Source organism: Monodelphis domestica, chromosome 2, assembly GCF_027887165.1.
Source record: "Monodelphis domestica isolate mMonDom1 chromosome 2, mMonDom1.pri, whole genome shotgun sequence".
In the NCBI taxonomy this organism is placed as follows: domain Eukaryota; kingdom Metazoa; phylum Chordata; class Mammalia; order Didelphimorphia; family Didelphidae; genus Monodelphis; species Monodelphis domestica.
This window is the reverse complement of record NC_077228.1, coordinates 71,486,316-71,505,227: the sequence shown is the minus strand read 5'-3', so window position 1 is coordinate 71,505,227 and position 18,912 is coordinate 71,486,316. Positions and strand designations below refer to the sequence as shown.

Here is an 18,912-nt window from a genome sequence, read left to right as displayed (position 1 = left end):
TATGTATTTTCCAATGGCTTTAGGCGACCCCTGTGTTTTGGTCATTCGACCCCCGCTGGGGTCGTGACTGACAGGTTGAGAACCGCTGCTCTAGAGTTTCGAGTTGAATTATCAGAGATTCTCAGCATAGGAAAGGTTTTTGTACTCATGTCTCTACCCTTTATCTTACAAATAAAAAAATGAAGTCAAATCAATAAAGCAGTTAATCTTAATTATGGTGGTGAAGTTAGGGCTAGAATTTAATATTGATGACTCAATTCATTATTCTTTCCTTTGTACTGTTAAGGACATAGTTTTTTCTTCAGTAATTTCAGAGTTTCCATTTTCTGGCCTTTCTGCTTTGTTGACTTTCCTTATTTCTCAGTGTTTACATGGTCTTACTTTTCCCTTGTCAAAACTTGTTTAGTAAAGATTAGATAAATTAATCCCAACTTAAATTCATACTAAAATATAAATGATTAATAGTGGTATGCATTATTTTTCTTAGGGTTATTTTTATAGCCTTAAGATAACTAGGCAGTCAGTCGATAAGTATTAAACTCTCACTGTGTGCCAGGACTGTGCTAAGCATTGGGATCCAGAGAGAAGCAAAAACAATTCCTCTCTTCAAGGAACATATACTCTAGTAGGGGAGACAACATACAAATAACTAGAGATGTACAATATTCACATTTAGAATTAGATGGAAAATTGTCTGAAAGATAGAAAACATTATCAGCTGTGGAAAATTGAGATGAATTTTAAAGGAAACGTAGGGCACCAAGAATTGCAAATGGGCAGAAAAATCTAGGCATGAAGGACATCTAGGACAGAGTTATAGCGATGAGAGTGTGTCTTGTGAAGAACTGTTAAACAGGCCAATATAGCTGGTTGCTAGTCAATAGAGAGTAGTTAAGAGTAAGAAAGCTTGAAATGGTAAAGTGAAGCTAGTTTACAAAGAGCATCTTAGTGTTAAAACAGAAGAGTATATAATTTATCTAAAAGGTAATAGAGAACTAGTAGATCACATTGAACAAAGAAATTCAGAAAGATCACTTTGACAGCTCAGTGGAGAATGAACTGGAGGAGGAAAATACTTGAGCCAGGTTGATGAATGAGTAGTTCAGGCATAGAGTGATGTGGTCTTTTGCCAGTATTTCCAGAGAAGAAAAAGGAGTATTACAAGAGAGATGCCCCAAAGGTAGAATGAACAAGACTTGGAAAATATGGATGTGTGGAATGAGAGAGAGTAAATGATTAAGCATGACACCTAGGTTCTAGGTTGGGAGCCTATATGACTGGGATGTTCAAATGATTCATGAGGAAAAAATAATTCAGTTTTGGACATAATCAATTTAGAAATACCAGGAGAACATATAGTTTGAGTTGTTGAAAAGGTGGGATGGTGATACATGAGCAGAGACTCTAGAACTTCTCAGTACTGATCTGAAGTGACCTGACCTTAAAGGTTTATCTGAAAATTTGACCTTTCTTAGTAGCTTGGCCACCAGTAATTTGTATACCTTCAAAGCAGAAGGGTGAAGCAGATTTATTTAACAAGTTTTATCTTAGTCTTTTTTCATAACCATTTTTAAAAATGAAAGACAAATCAGTTAGCTAGAATTAGTAAAGCATATGAGTTATCTTAAAATGCATTTTAATTACCTTATATATTTTCAAAGTCATTCATTCACCAAACTTTTTTTTTTCTTTTTTTTAAAACCCTTACCTTCCATCTTGGAGTCAATACTGTGTATTGGCTCCAAGGCAGAAGAGTGGTAAGGGCTAGGCAATGGGGGTCAAGTGAATTGCCCAGGGTCACACAAGTGGGAAGTGTCTGAGGTCAAATTTGAACCTAGGACCTCCCGTCTCTAGGCCTAGCTCTCAACACACTGAGCTACCCAGCTGCCCCTTACCACCAAACTTTTTAAGCACTTGCTATAGGGGGAGTTCTTTGAACATGTGAAAAAAAATTAAAAAGACATGGCCCTGTCCTTGTAGTACTTATAGTCTTATAGGGGGATAAATCATAATTGTTGATAACCATAATGCACAATATTTTATTATATAAAAATATGTGACACAAAATGGTTATGTGAGATTCTAGGGGATATTTCCCTTTTGAAAGATGTTTGAATTTAGGGCTTCCTGAGTCCATGTTCAGGAATCTGTCCATTGTGCAGCTAGAATCACCTGTCAAGACTGAAACTCTTTTCCCTATATTATTAAGTGTATTTAGAGAATCTGTTAAATTATTTTCTCCATATATGACAATAAGATATATTCAACTCTGATATAAAAATGAGTAACCTATTAGGGGAAGGAAAGAGCCTTCTATTAGAACCATTATTTTGACAAGATTCCCATATATTTTTCTTTTGAATTCATCAGCCAGTTTAATTATGAAGGATCTATATATCTCCAGGCACAGGTTCTAAATTTACTATAAGGTATTAAATAATATTACTTAGGTGCAGTATTCACATTGCCACTTCCATATAATAATCTCTCATACTCAATCTAACTTATAATAATTTTTGAAATAGTAATCCCCAGATCATTTTCTTTTTCAAGGAGTTAACACCTACCTTCTTCTCTTTCCTTGCTCTTAATCTTGTAGTAGAGAATTTCAGGGTTCACATTGCTCCCTCAAAATTTCTAATTTACTAATTTCTCAATCTCTTTAAACCCCATGACCAATAACTCTAATTAAATCACATACTTAAGGATGGCTATATGATAGATCTCACCACTACATTACATGTGTTCTGCTTTCTTAAATGAAAAATTCTAATTTTCTTCTAACTGGCCACAGTCTTCAATTATTCTATCTATCTGTATTTCCCATCCCTCTTAAACCTAATACTTGCCTTCATTGAGACCACTAATCTTTCTGTAATTTAGTAATTTCTTAGTCACCCCTGCTTGTGAATTAATTTCTCTCTCTAGTCTTGGCTCAGACAATTCAACTTTGTGCTGCCCTCAGCTCATGAATCCCTTTCTGCTTACATCTATCTATGTTCACCTCTTTGCAAACTTTAGTTCTGGATTGTTTTTACTATCTTCCTCCTCCACTCATGCAAGCAAGTCATACAGTTGTACTGACTGGTTACATTACAAACATGCTATATTACCTCAACTGAGTCATCAATGGAAAAGACAAATCTTTCTATTCCTTCCTAATTGAATCTCTATTTCAGACTTTACAGAATTTATTCTAAGGATGAAGGAGGCTTTTCTACTCAGACCTTCCACAAATTCCATTCTCTACTACTCCTCAGCTTGAAGACCATAAATCGTTATTGAGAAAAAAGATGGGTGCCCGCTTTTCTCATTTTCATCTCAATACCCTTTGACAACACACCTCACTCTTTTCTTTTTTCTCCTAGTGCCTCTGATTATAAAATTGTCCATCTCCTTGTCTTGGTCAACACCTTGACCTCATTTTCTTTATTTTTCAGCATTTTGCAATATCAGTCATCCCTTCTTTTTCTATTTTTCTACCTCTGCCAATCTACTGATTCCTTCCTACTCTATTAAACCTATCATAGACTGCTCCATCCTTAAACAATCTTCCCTAGTTATTGCCATCTCCTCGAGCTATTTCTTTTCTCTTGCTTAGCCAAACCAGTAGGAAAACAAAAACTTAACTACAATTGATAATTCCATTCCCTCTTTACTCATTCTCCAGCTTCTGATTTTATCACTCATGAAAAATCTTTAATTGCTAAATCTGATGGTCTTTTTAGTCCTCATTCTTCTCAATCTAAGTTTACACTGTTTCTCACCCTCTCTTCTCTGGGTTTTTGTGACACTGTGCTGTCTTTGTTCTGGATTTACTTGTCTGACTGTTCCTTTTTACTTTGTATTGCTGGATCATCTTTTATGTTATTCACCATAAATGTTGGGCATTTTTCAGAGCTTTAACTTTGGCCTTTTTCTCTTCTCTTTGTTCTCATTTGGTAACTTCATTTTTTCCCATATATTAAACAATCTTCTCTATGTAGTTTTATATATCTAGATTTAGTCTTTTCCTTGAGCTATATCTGTATCACTAATTGCCTATTGGAAATTTCAAATTGGATGTCGCAGAGACATCTTAAACTTAATTATCCCAAATTTAACTAATTATCTCTTCTGACAAATTCATACAACTTCCATGCTTCCCAGTTTTTACATTACTATCACTCATTTCTCAGATTCATAACCTTTTCATTATCTTCACCTTTTTTTCCATTTTTCTAGTTATCCAAGTAGTTACTTGCCACAGTTCATTGTACTCTCTTCTAGAATAATATCCTTACCACTAATATTAATAATAATGTTATATAGTAATATTAATACTCTATAAGAAGCATAAATAACTTTTTAGGTAGAAGATGAAATGGAAAGCTTTACCTTTTTAAAAAGCAAAACCGAACACCAATAGCTTATGTGCTTGTGTGACACCCCCCAGCCCCTTGAATGTTCTGCTCTTCTCATTGCATTCACCTCTCAGTTTCTCCTCATCTTTCATGGCCAAATTCAAATACCTTTTTTCTTCCACAAAGCTCTCTCCCTGATCTTTCTAGGCAGAAGTAATCATTTTCTCCTGTGAATTAACATAAAATTTTGTACCACCTAGCTTTCACATTAATTATACCTTGATTCCATTTTTTAAAATATGCGTGTGTGTGTGTGTGTGTGTGTGTGTGTGTGTGTGTGTGTGTGTGTGTGTGTGTGTGTGTGTATATTCCCTCCCTTAAGAATATAAAATGTGTTGTGGCAGGATCTGTATCCTGTCATTCTTGATATTCCATCATAACACCTACTGTAGTAAGTAAGTACTTGATAATTATTTGTTGAATTAATGTCAAATTAAAGACAATTGCATAAAATTGAATGACAAACAAAAATGCTCATTTTATAAATATCTATTTGCTTTTTTGTTTTTGTTGTGAAATTTTTATTTCAGTGGGACTGCAATCTTATTAATGTGAGTACTTCTTCCAGAGATATGAATCAAAACAAAAACATAATAAAACAGGGATAATAATATTTGCAATATCTGTTTCATAGGGTTGTTGTGAGAAATCACTTTGGGAGATAGTTAATAAGGCACTATTTTTTTGTAACTAGATAGAGAAGAATATGAATTGGTCATGTAGTGAGATTGTGGCATAAGTGATGGCTAAACCTCTATGTTCCATTTGTTTTTGCCCACTGGAAAGATAAAAGCCCTCATAATACCTACTGTAGTAAGTACTCAATAATTTATTGAATGAATATCAAGTTAAAAACAATTGCATAAAATTGAATGACAAACAAAATGCTTTGTTTTAGAAATATCTAGTTGCTTTTTTGTTTTTGCTGTGAATTTATATTTTAGTAGAACTGTAATATTATCAATATTTGTACTTCTTCTAGAGATATGAACCATACTCATTTATGTCCATCTTACATGATGCTTGCCCTCGTCTTTCTGCAATTCTACATCAGAGGTTTCATCTGATATTCTTGGTCTTTGCATTTTGAGGGTAACATATTTTATCTGAAATTCATTTTACTTTGTCTTTTTAGGAAATGAGCGGTTTGTACTCTCCTGTCAGTGAGGATAGTACAGTGCCTCAGTTTGAAGCTCCCTCTCCATCACACAGGTAAAGCTTCAGGTTCTCAGTCATCTGGGATTTGTGTTAGGATATACATATGGTATTAGTGTTTAGAAGCCTTCTCTGTAAAGTATAGCAAACCCTTCTAGAAAAAACATTTCAATAAGTTAAAAAGTTAGATTTAGATAATCCATTGTTTTTCTTAATGTTCAGCTTTTCCATGCCAGGACAAGTTAGTAAAGAGAATTGTATAATGTTGTTCATCCACAGTTGGTGACTACTGAGTGTCACAATACTGGTTTCTGCAACAGTTTAGTGAATTAGAATTAGCAAATAAAAAACTCACATTGCAGCACATAACACCTGTGTTTTCCTTATTGTTGACTTAAAGAGGAAGGCTACAATTTCTTAAGAGTGGAATGAATGAGTCTTTTGACAGTGCTAATCATTAAAGGTGGCTTATTGAAAGACATTCATGGAAAGACAATAATCAGCTGCTGGTTTTAGTCTAATAGGTTATCAGACAAAATAGTGCTAAATCAAAAGATACCTACAAGCATTTGATTGAATATATTTCTTAATAGAATACATAGTATGGAGTACACATACTATGTGTATGAGTTTTATTGCCATAATAGCCTTATTTTGAATGATCTCCAAGAAGTCTAGTTGTTTTGTGAGTCACCTTCTCCTTTTTAAAAACATTTTAAAACTCATTATACCTCTTTCCAGTTTGGTAGATAAGAACTACAGTTGAGGTGTGGGATTATATGTTGGTCTGCCTGTTTAATTTTCACTCATTTCATAATGAATGTGGGCCTAGGATTTCCTGTTCATATTGTTTGACATTTTAATTTTTAGTAAACACTTCTGGATTCTGTCTTCTGTAATTATCCTCAAATGCCATTCTTCTTCTTAGGTAGCTTGATGTAATAGAAAGAACCCTGAACTTGACGTTAGGAGAAAACTGGATTGTAGTTTCTATTCTGGCTCTTATTAGTTATGACCTTTGACATGACACTTTAACATCTTTGAGCTTCAATTTTCTTGTCTACAAAATGGATAATAATATTTGCTATATATATTTTATCAGGTTGTGAGAAATCACTTTGGAGATATTAAATAAAGCACTTTTTTATTGTAACTAGATAAGGTAGAATTTAATTTGGTCATGTAGTGAGAATGTGGAATAAGTGATGGGTAAAGCTGTTTGTTCCATTTGTTTTTACCCATTGTAAAGAGAAAAACCCCAGTCTCTGTGGGTTGACCCTTTCAGGAAGAATAAAGAAAGGACATACACAACTCACTCAGATTGGAAAGTGGATGGAATGTGATCTTTATTGTTGGATGAAACAGACACATCAGATCACAGATTGATCACTGTATACTTGATTAATTTCAGTCTTTCATCTACTGTTTTTTTCATTTAAAATTTCATTAAAACAACATTATATACATAAGCTATTGTATTATATTGGACTTATTTTAATCTCTTCACCATACTATAAATGTACAAGCATGTTTTGAGTTGAATTAATAATATTTTAGAATTTTCAGGCTTCCAATCTTTCATATTTTCCAATCTTTCATATTTCCTAAGGCCTCATGATAATGAATGTTAGAATAAGACTTCCTGTTCTGAGAGACTTGATTTTCTCTTAGATGCTGCTGAATCAATGGCTGTGTTAAATGAATGGGCTGAGGGGTGGAAAACTTAACTTTTTTACCTATTGTTTAATGATGCTATGTTTGTAGATTTTTGGTAGATGTGTGATTAAAGACTTAAACATCCTACACCACTCTTTCAGAGTAGTAATATCAATATCACTAATATTAATCTTATAGAGTAACATTAATACTTTATAAGAAGTAATACTAATTTTTTAGATGAAATCGGAAATTTGACTTTTTAAATTGCTTTTAGTGGGTTTTCTTTCCTAAATTTATGATGATTAACTTTTTGGGGGTTCTAATAGAATTAAAAAAAATTGTTAGGACAAAGCTGTTAGGAAAATAATTGGATGAAATTTAGTCTATTTAGAGTAACAGTTTAGGTTCTCATAGGGTTATAGGGTTCTAATAAACATTGCTAAATACCTTAAAATAAAATAAATAGCTCTCTAGAAAACAAAACAAAATTGACAAATAATTGTTGGATTAAAAAATATTAACTTAGTGTAAATCTGTTATATTTCGAATGAACTTATTATGTGTGACTATTTTTCCAAATGAATTTATTTTATTTTTCAAATAAAAGTACTTTCATATGTGCTTTCTCTAATTTTAGAAGCTTCTTCATAATTCTTGTATGTGACTTTTCTTAGCCGTCTGGTGTCTTATATTTCTTTATAATGTTATTTCTAAATGAGAGGCAATTATCCTATTTTGCTTTCTCTTTTATTTTTATGAACCAGAAAAATATTCTAGAGCAGCCTCTTTTTTTCCATCAAATATGTCTTTTAGAAATCAAAAGATGATTTGTCTTAAGATTCTTAGGAGAGTACAAACCTGGATAACATTTCTGAAACTTTTTCTATTTATTGTAGTCTATCTGGTTTGACATAAAATATGATCTTATTTCATAATACTTTGTTTCCTAAACTGAAATTGGATTTTAACATTTTAGTTTTTTAAAAAGCATATGAGATTGCATCTACACAGTTTGGTTGTATAATTATCTTTTGATTTATAGTATAATAACTGTGACCATTAGTTATCATTATGTGGTTCTTTAGGTGGCAGAAAACTTTTAACCTTTATTATCTCTCATCCTATTATAATATATTTTATAAGTATGGTATAAATTGTTATATTCCTTTTCACTCTTAAGAACAACTCCTTTGAAATGAAAAAGTCCATTAAAGTATAGTGTTGTAGGATTTGTTGAATGAATTCTTGTTTAACCTGTGCAGAATCTTTATTGACAAATAGACTTTTTCTATTTTTTATTCTCAGTTATTTTCTCTTTTTTCTATTGTCTGCTCTTTGCCCAAATCCCATTTTAAAAGTCATTCTTAAGACTTTTCTGTGAAAGTTTATTTTGTTCCAAGTTTAGCTGAGCATATTCAAAGTAATTAAGTCCTTTTAACAAAACTCATCATTGCTAATATTATTGCTTGATAATTTCTGCATTACTCTTTCATTATTTACAAGTAATCTATGATGTTAGCATTCCATTATAGTGGTGTAGTAAGTTGAGTAGATAAAACATTGCAATTAAATACTGTTCTAGGAATTTTTCAGCTTGGCACTTTATACTACTGACTCACTTAACATCTTCAGATCTTTTTCAACCAGCTTGTATCTCTTACCTTTATTATCCTGGGAGAGTTGATTTTTTATGTACCCAAGAACAAGATTTTATATTTATCTTACTTTATTATTTTTATGATTAATATTATTGACAATCATTGCCATCATTTATATAGAAATTTATAAGGATGCTTTGTAAAATTCTTTATATAATATTTCATTTGATCCTTATAACAGCCCTCTAAGATAGAAGCTTTTATTATCCTCATTTGACAGATGAAGAAGCTGAGGCTAAGAGAAGATAAATTGCTTGTTCAAAGTTACAGGAACTAAATTTTTGAGGCAGGATTTGAACTCATGTCTTCTTGACTCCCAGTTCAGTGGCTTGACTCCAAGCTTATTTATTGGGCTTCCTATCTGCCTTACTTCACTTGAATTTCATCATATTAAATTCATCCCTGTGCTCTAACTTTTTAGAATCCTTTTGAATCCTGATATTGCCATCCAATGTGTTAGCTTTCTCTCTTCAAACTTTGTTACATCTATAAATTTGATGACCAAATTTTTATCCAAATCCTTGGTAGAAATGTTAAACATAGGGTCAAGAATAGGTCTCTCTTGTATAATCCAGAAAATCTTCTGACACATTCTCATTGCACCATTAGGTCATGGTATAGTAGGCAGAATGATGGACTTATGGTCAGAAAGATCTGAGTTCAAATATAGTCTTTTTTTTTTTAAAACCCTTACCTTCCGTCTTGGAGTCAATACTGTGTATTGGCTCCAAGGCAGAAGAGTGGTAAGGGCTAGGCAATGGGGGTCAAGTGACTTGCCCAGGGTCACACAGCTAGGAAGTGGCTACGGCCAGATTTGAACCCAGGACCTCCCATCTCTAGGGCTGACTCTTAATCCACTGAGCTACCCAGCTGCCCCCTCAAATATAGTCTTAAGAAGTAGCTGTGTGATCTGGAGTTTAGCCGCCTTTGATGTCTACTTGTCACCCATTTTTCATCTATGACTCCAAGATAGTAAGTACAACAGCCACACCCTTATAAAACCATCTTGGCAGGCAAGCTAAACCAGGTTCAGGATAACCAGCAGGCTACAAACCTGTTGGTGAGTTAGGGTGATTTCTACACCACACATTTCAGAACAATTTGTTCCAGTGGCTAAAGCAGTTACTAAGGAACATGTAGAAAACTTGGACAGATTGAAAATGCCAAGATCATCCACTGCTTCCTAGGCCATCATCAGTCATTGTGACTTTTGTCTTATCACCAAACTTCTGTGAGCAGAAGAGAGAATAAGACTGATGACCTTTTGCAACTGTACCTCACTTAAATCCAATTTATGTACAAGTCAGGGGATCACCCCAAGATGTCATTGGTTCCCTTTGAAAATGAAGGAAAAATAACGATAGCAGTTAGCTTTGTGAGCCTGAGCACGTCACATAATCTCTTATTCAGGTTCCTCATCTGTCAAATGGAGATCATAATAGCACTTACCTCCCAAGATAATTGTGAGGATCAAATGAGATAATAGTGAGAAAGCGCTTTGCAATATAAATGCTCACTATTATTGCAAACAATTTCTCTTTTGATTCTGGCCTTCTAAAACACTCTGGATCCTATTTGTATTTATATCAAATCTGTACTTCACCATCTTCTACACAAGATGACATAAGATATTTTATCAAATGTTTTGCCAGAATCTACATGAATAAGGATACATGAATAAGGAATCACAAATGAAATAAGGAGCAGGGAGTAAATACTTATAGAATACTTGCTATATTCCAGGTATTTAACTAAGCATTTATTTTTAAAATAAATATCTTATTCAATCCTCACAATAGCCTTCTAAAGTAGGTGCTATTATTATCTCCATTTTACATTTGAGGAAAAGCAAACAGGTTGAATAACTTACCTAGGATCAGAGCTAATAAATTTCTTAGACTAGATTTCAATTCACGTCTTCCTAACTTCAGGCCCAGGACTTTATTATTTGGTCTGTTATTTGTCCCTGTGTGAATTATATCCACATTATTCCCCAGAATGTTAAAGGAAGTGAGGCTAGTCTGGCATGATCTGCTCTTGACCCTTCTTTTTCTAGATGTATGCTAATTAGCCTTCTCCTTAATGGTCCATTCTACAATTTTTCTAGGAATTGAAGTTAATCTCATTATTCCATAATTTACATCCTTAGTTCTCTTCCCTATTTTTTGAACATCAGGACTATATCTTTCCTAATTATGTGGTACGTTGGTTTTTCATGATCTTTTAATGCTCAACAATCTCATCTGCTAATTATTTCAGGATTTATGGAGGGACAGTAGTTTGCAAATGACTTGGGAGAAGCTATAATTTTTATATGATTTGTTCTCTAACTTCCCTCATCAGTCTCAGCTCATTTTGAACTTTCCCATTTTTATATCATTTTATAAGAATATTTCACATTCTTATTCTCTTTTACCTGGTTTTGCTTTCTTTATCTTTTGTACATTTCTTTTTTAATGTTAAGCTGGTTAAGTTTCTTCAGATAAATTTTATTTTTTCTCCTCATTGGAATTGTTTCCCTCATGTCTTTAGAATTTCAGTCTTGATAATCTTACATCCCTGCTGGACTAATTTCCTCTGAAGTAGGTACATGTCAGACAGTTTTTGGATTTCTTTTCCTCTGTCACAAACTTTAATAAGGAGTAGTCATTTCCCAATATTATCCTTATTTTTTTCTCCATCAAACAGTTCCTCCCTGTTTAGCTAGAATCATATCCAAAAGAGTATTACCCCTTTTAGGTTCCTCCACCTTTTGAATAATGAAATTATTACTAAGACAAGATGAGTTTGTTTGTTTTTTTGCTTTTGACAGACAGAACTCTAGTAGTTGTATTGATATCTGAAATCCCCATTCACTGCTATAGTATAACTATACCTGACTAATGTCCCATTTCTTTAGTCATTTATCCTCTTTTTGTACTGGTGATTTCCCACTCTGAAGAATAAATACTTAAATATTCTCAAGACATGTTTCTTCTCTCTGTTCCTGGATTTGTTCAATGAATATTTCTTCATCATATACAATGCTACACCCTCCCTACTTCTTACTTCTTTTACATAACTTTAAAAAACTTTTCACCCTCCTAAGCCATGACCTAGTCATACATTTTCAGCCTATGAATTCCCAGTGATCTCTGAGGATGAGGTTGTTTCCAAGACTTAAGACCTGCAATTCCCCTTGTTTTTTGCTTCATCTTTAATCATTAGAAAGACATTTAATGTGAGTATTTTGATATTCAATAAGCACCTATTATGTTCCAGCACTTTGCTTATTACTGTAACAAATTAGTATCTCGTAATAAAAATATTATATTTTATGAGGTTTATTAAGGATTATTAGAAGTCAAGGAATAAAGAAGATACAAATATATATAACCACGTGCCATGGCTGATTAGCCAATTCAGAATCCCTGCACTTAGCTTACTTACTACATCATTGCAATGGAATGGAAGAGAGAGAGGGAGGCGTTACTTCCAGTTAAATACTAATTGTGATCTTGCCCAGGTGGAGACTCAGGTGAGATTATAGGGAATTCTGGGAAATACCAAGGATTTCTGGGGATTGGAGTCTAGGGTTCCAAATCTCCATTTTTACATTAGGCATACTAGGCATACAGATATAAACAGTTCATACTTGTAAGAAGTTTACTTTCTAATGGAAGAAAACAAGTACATATAGACCTATAGACACAATGAGCAGCCCAGTGATTCCATTGGTATAGAGAACTCCCTGAATGAGGTTAGTACCTCCCCTGCCACATAGGTTCTTAGAGAATTAACTAAGTAACTTCTTCAGGGTCATACAGGCGATGTGTTTATAACTATATGCAAAATAAGGATTAAGATAAAAATCAAATAGTTAAAATGCTGTTGGGAAAGGATGGTACTAGCATTTCAGGGTATCAGGAAAGACTTTATGTTGAAAGTGAAGATGCTGATGAAGAATTAATGATTCTTGCTTCAAGGTGCTTAAGTGACATCTTGGAGAAAAGGATGTAAAAGGCAAAGGTATAGAGGGCATCCCAGACATGGAGATGACTGGTGTCAAGGTACATAGACAATTGTTATGAATTAGGATCAGAGAGCAAAGTCTAGTTTAGTTACATTCCAAAGAGTTGGATGTGATTCATGTCCAATGATGTGCTGAAGGGCTACTATGAACTTTTTTCTTGAAATTTTTTCTTATGTGAATTTCTGAATTCCTGAACTGCTGTTTTTCTGACTTTGTGGATGCTCTGTCTAATACAATGTGGAATATGGGCATAGAGAGCCTTCTCTAATTATGTGAGAACATAGAGATACCCATACATTAAAATATAACTTCCTTTGGGATTCTGAAGTCTCAAGTTTAAAAGATTAGCTATTGTTTTTAGCTATTAAATAAATCAATTTGTTTTAGTTAGGAATTCATTATAAATATAACTATTTTAAGGTGATATTCATTGTGTCTTCTGGCTAATAATACCTGAGCTTTTAGATATTAAATCATATCACCATGAGGTGTAGAAAAATAAACCTTGCTTCAACTCTTTGTAATTGGTTTTTAACTTTTTGCTAATAGTTGCACATATTTGTTGTATTTTGTAGCAATTCGATAAACATTTATTAAACACTTACTATGTGGCAGACATTATAAGCATTATGCTAAGTGTTAGAGATATGAAAAGAGACAAAAGATACTCCATGCTCTCCAGAAGCTTTTAATCTTAATCTTAATAGGAGTACCTTAATAGGCGAGATAACATAAAACCAATATATACAAAACAAGCTATATGCAGGATAAATAGGAAATTATCAAAAGGAGGGCACTTTAAGAGGGAATAGGGAACACTTACTGTAGAAGGTGGGAGTTTATTTGGGACTTAGGGAAGTCAAGGTGGTCAGGAGACACAGTGGAAGAATGAGAACGTTCCAGGCATGGAGGATGGACAGAGAAATGCTTGGAGCAGAAAGATAGTGTCTTTTTCATGCAACAGCCAGAAGGACAATATCACTGAATTGAAAAGCATGTGTTAAGTGTAAAAAAAAAAACTGGAAAGAAGGCAGCTAGGTGGCTCAGTTGGATAGAGAACCAGATCTAGACAGGAGGTTCTGAGTTCAAATGTGGCCTCAGACACTTCTTAGCTGTGTGACCTCAGATACCTGAGGTAACTCATTTAGATCAATATCTCCTTTGTAGTTTCTGGTCTTAATTGCATAGGCAAACTGAGGTTCAGTAATTACTTGCTCAGGATTACAGAATCAGCCATGGCCTCCAGAAACTCATCATCCTGAAAAATAATAAATGTTTATTGGCTCTCTGACATAGTACACCCTGATTTTGAGGCCCCTCTCTCTCTTTGATTGAAGAGGATGGACATCTGAGAGCTCTTCCCATTTCCTCCATTTTAGGAGGATACCTAGAGCAGCCATCTCATTATTTGCCACTGAGCTGTATTCTAGGACTTAATCAGATCTTCTCACCTATCTCTTTCCCCTCATCTTTCCCTTTCTAGTTTATTTTTATATAATATTTTTTCCCATTAGATTTTTGAGCTCCCCGAAGGCAGTCTACAGATTGCTTCGATAGGCTGAAGTAAATACTAAGTTGTAAATTAAATGAAGACAATATGTATTTGGCATGGTAGACTAGAAAAGTTAGAGATTATTCAAGTAACCTAAATATATAGTCTCACAGATATGAATATAGAAATGAAAGATGCCAATTAGTGAATCAGTCAATTTATTGATTGACTGACCAGTCAGGAATTAAACCTCTACCTTTAGTTCTCTAAGTCCCACTCTATGTCTACCATGCCACACTGTTACCTGTTATTTGAGTTAATGTACCTGAGTTGGTTGTGAATTAAAGCAAGATAGGTATGTGGTATGATAAGACTACAAGGGATAGAGATAATTCAAGTTACCCAAATATGCAGAATCATAAATCTGAATGTAGAAATGAGAGGCCTCAATTAGTGAATTAATAAGCATATATTTAGTACTTACAATATTCCAGATATTGTGCTAGGTTTGGGGTATATAAATTCTAAAATGAGACAATTCTTACCCACCAGAGCTTACTGGAGGTATGTAATATATTGACACATAAATAAATGTAGATATATACAAAGTAAAATACACTGTGATGAAGCAATTCAGAATTGTTGAGTTGAATTGGGCAAGGTTTCTTGAATAGAGGATGTGGTACTTGAAAGGAACAAGGGGTTTCTACAGAAAGAGGTGAAGAAGAGGAGAATTTTAGACATAGTTGAGCAAATGTACATAGATGGAGGAAATAATGCTATATACAGGGAGCAGCTGAGAGATCCATAGTTGGAATATAGATGAGATGAGGAGAAATGATACATAAATGGCTTAAGGAGGAGAGACTGGGTGTTGTGAAATCAGAATCCTATTTGAATGGTCCCAGGAAGAGGGGATAAGGGGCCTGACCAGGGATGATTTAGGTCAGTAAAACATTAAATGATTACCATATGCAGGTCTCTCTGAGCACCCTTGATATGGGGACTCCTGCCTTTTAAAGTTGATAAAATGCAAGTTCCTGCTAAGAAAATCAAATTGGTTCTGATTGTAAAATTCTGTAAATTTTTTTTTTAATTACACAAGACATGTTTCTTTGACTTAGTTAAGTTCAGAAGTTCAGCTTTCCTCTTTGAGATATAAATATATGTAAAAATATAAAGATGTACATATATATGTATATATAAATTACTTTAATTCAAAGAAATATATTGTCTCTACAGATCTTACTGCCCCATGTACAATTAAGGGAGACCTGTTACTGGGGCAGTAGGTCTTACAAGATGTGAATGGAACTCTTTGTTATTTTTGAAATGCTATCCTTCAAGAAAGTTTGGACTGTTACCTAGGCAAGTGGATACCACCAATGCATTTTTCCTAGCAACAAGATTGAAGTAAGGGTTTTTGTCAGACTTGAATTCCAGACTTCAATCTAATCATACTAGGTTTCTTTAAAAATCATTTCTCATATTTCAGACTTTGTAACCAATCATATTGTTTTATAATTCCTGTTTTTTGTTCACTGATCTTCCTGGAACTATATTAAGGCTGGTGACCCCTCCCTTGGGGTTCTTGGTCATTGAGAGAGTCCATTGACCTAATTTATTGTTTACTGTCAGCCTATTGATGATGCTTGCATTATTGTTTCTCAGTTGACACTAATTTTCAAATGTAACATTGCCCTATAGGAACTTATAGCTTCAACTTCTGTCTGTGAGGATTATAGAAAGCATGATATTAGCAAAGTTAAGAACTAGACAAAACTACTATGAGAAATGTAGACAGATTCATACTTCTATCTAGAGTACAGAGAAAAGTAAAGTACAGCTTCATGAAAGAGGTTGCTCCTGAATTGACCCTCATATGAAGAGAGGAGGTACTTCTGACTGAGATGGATGAGAACCCTTGAAAGAATAGCAACTGACAGTAAATGCGAAAATGGGAAAAAGAATGAAATGGAAGATGGAGTGTAGCTAAGCTTTTACTACCTGGTGTATGAAAAAGGGTGTAATAACATATCTCATATAGATCATATTGAATGATTTTGTAGAGAATAGGAGTTATATGGTACATTATGGGAGTATTGGGCATAAATATGCAGAATGTATTAAGAGAGGAGAGCTTAGAGTCCAGAAAACCACCTAAGATTACATTAGTCTAAGGGAGGAAAAAAATAATCTTTTGCCTCACAGATATCCTTTAAGGAGGGTCTCTGTGAGAATGATAGCCCTGATTCTTAGTAAAGATTTCCAGAAGAATATGACAGGGCAAACCTCTCTTGATCTCCTTCTAGACCTACCTCTCAATTCACTGAGCCATCTAGCTTTATAAATTAATGAAATCAATTAGATATTTTTTAATATTTTGATGTTTGATATACATTTTTCAGAAGTGTTCATTATATCTGAAGTGGTAGAAAAAAGTGGTGGTAATAGCTTAATACCATATTTTAGATAGTACATTTTTCCTTTAATGTGAACTTCTATTCCTAATATTTTATATTTATGGGATTTGTTTGCCGTCTGGATTTTCTTTCTTTTTTAAAAAAATTTTTACCTTCTCTCTCAGAATTGATAATAAGTATTGGTTTCAACAAAGAAGAGTGGTTAGGGGTAGGCAGTTGGAGTTAAGTGACTTGCTCAAGGTCATACAAATTTGAACCCAGGACCTCCCATCTCTAGGGTTGGCTTTATATCCAATGAGCTAGATATCAAACTGACCCTGGTTTTTATGTTGCTATTAATTAAAAATTAATGATAATACCATTAATGAAGCCTTTTTTTTCCTTTTTGCAGTAGTATTATTGATTCCACCGAATATAGTCAACCTCCAGGTTTCAGTGGCAGCTCTCAGGTAAGAAGATACATTTAATTGTTCCTTTTTCAGTAAAGACAGAAAGTAATCACTTGAGTCATAAGAAATTTGAAACACTTCATAACCCTACATTAATAAACCTTTAGTTAAAGTGGCAAAATTGTTTCAACAACAACTGTTAACAAATCTTTATAAATTACTGACAGTAAACCAGGACATTGTTAGATATTAGGAATGCAAAGGGCTTAAAAAGCTATTTACCTTTACAAACTTATAGTTCCAATAAGGGAAATACAATATTTACAACAAGGAATATTATACCAAGTAGGCTGTGATAAGATAAAAGACAATGATTGAGACAAAATATTCCAGGATAATTTAAAGATTTGAATTTATGTATTCTGAGCAATTGTCAAGGAATAGTGAGGAATGTAAGGAGCAATATAGTGTTTTGACTTAAAATCTAAATAAGTGGTCACCATGGGAAATTCCCAAATATGAAAATACCCAAGTCAGCTGGGGATTTATGGAGATTTTAATTAATATAAATGAAGGAATTAAGGGAAGGAGAGAAAAAGAGAGAGAATTAATCTAAATTGCTCTGGCTTAGGCTGAGCCAAGTAGTAGTTAAAGGCCTTGACCAAAGTGGCCAACCTGAGCCTAAGGGAGAGGGAGTCTGTCTTATTACTCACCACAAGACTGTCTCCAAGCAAGTTCCAGTCCTTCACTGAATCTCCTGAACCGAGTTCAGAATCTAATTCAATTCAACTCAATTGCCTCCTTACTTTTTATCCCTTCCTTTTATAGAAATTTTCTCTTATATCACCTCCCCTAAATTTTCCTGTCTACCAATCACAGTAGACACTTTTTTTCCAGGACTGCCTATTCTTAGTTCTCACCTTCTTTGGTTAGATTATATCTTCTGAGTACTTCACACCTCTTTGTTAAGCTTGCCTTTTGTAAGTTACTTGACTTTTTTAGGTACTAATTTAACCTTTATAGTTACTTAACACCTTTTGGTATTAGATCTAAAAATAGAACTATCTTAAGGTTCTAGCTTTACTATAAGGTATGAGTTAGGGACTTTCATTGTTCAATCAGGAGTTTATAACTTTATCTTCCCCATAAGCACTGTCTGAGTAAGGTGGAATAATTTCCAAGTTCCCAATACATTCCTGATTCTTGTTAGACCAAGTATCTCCATTGTTACAATAAGGGGATAGCTAAACCAAATCTTTTGTTTTTTCCCTTTTAAACATTATTTTACTTGGTCATTTTCAAACATTATTCATTGGAAACAAAGATCATTTACCCTCCCCACCCCCCAGCCGATGCGCGATTCCACTGGGTATCACAAGTGTCCTTGATTCGAACCCATTTCCATGTTGTTGGTATTTGCATTAGGGTGATCATGTAGAGTCTCTCCTCAATCATATCCCCTCAACCGGTGTAGTCAAGCAGTTGATTTTCCTTGGTGTTTTTTACTCCCACAATTTGACCTGTTCTTGGGGATAGTGTTTTTTGCTCCTAGATCCCTTCAGATGGTTCAGGGAGATTTCATTGATACTAATGGAGAAGTCCATCACCTTCGATTGTACCACAGTGTATCAGTCTCTGTGTGCAGTGTTTTCCTGGTTCTGCTCCTTTTGCTCTGCATCACTTCCTGGAGGTTGTTCCAGACTCCATGGAATTCCTCCACT

General features: G+C 34.0%; 1 protein-coding gene across 4 annotated transcripts in view; it reads left to right on the top strand.

Annotated features, from left to right (window-relative positions):
- Positions 1-18,912, top strand: part of COP1 (COP1 E3 ubiquitin ligase) — a 329,094-nt gene that overhangs the window by 96,648 nt on the left and 213,534 nt on the right. For all 4 annotated transcript variants that reach the window (XM_007480833.3, XM_007480832.3, XM_056815582.1 and 1 more), the window contains 2 exons: positions 5,539-5,615; positions 17,194-17,251. In XM_007480833.3, coding sequence (XP_007480895.2) covers positions 5,539-5,615; positions 17,194-17,251 — 135 coding nt within the window. The remainder of the gene's footprint in view (positions 1-5,538; positions 5,616-17,193; positions 17,252-18,912) is intronic.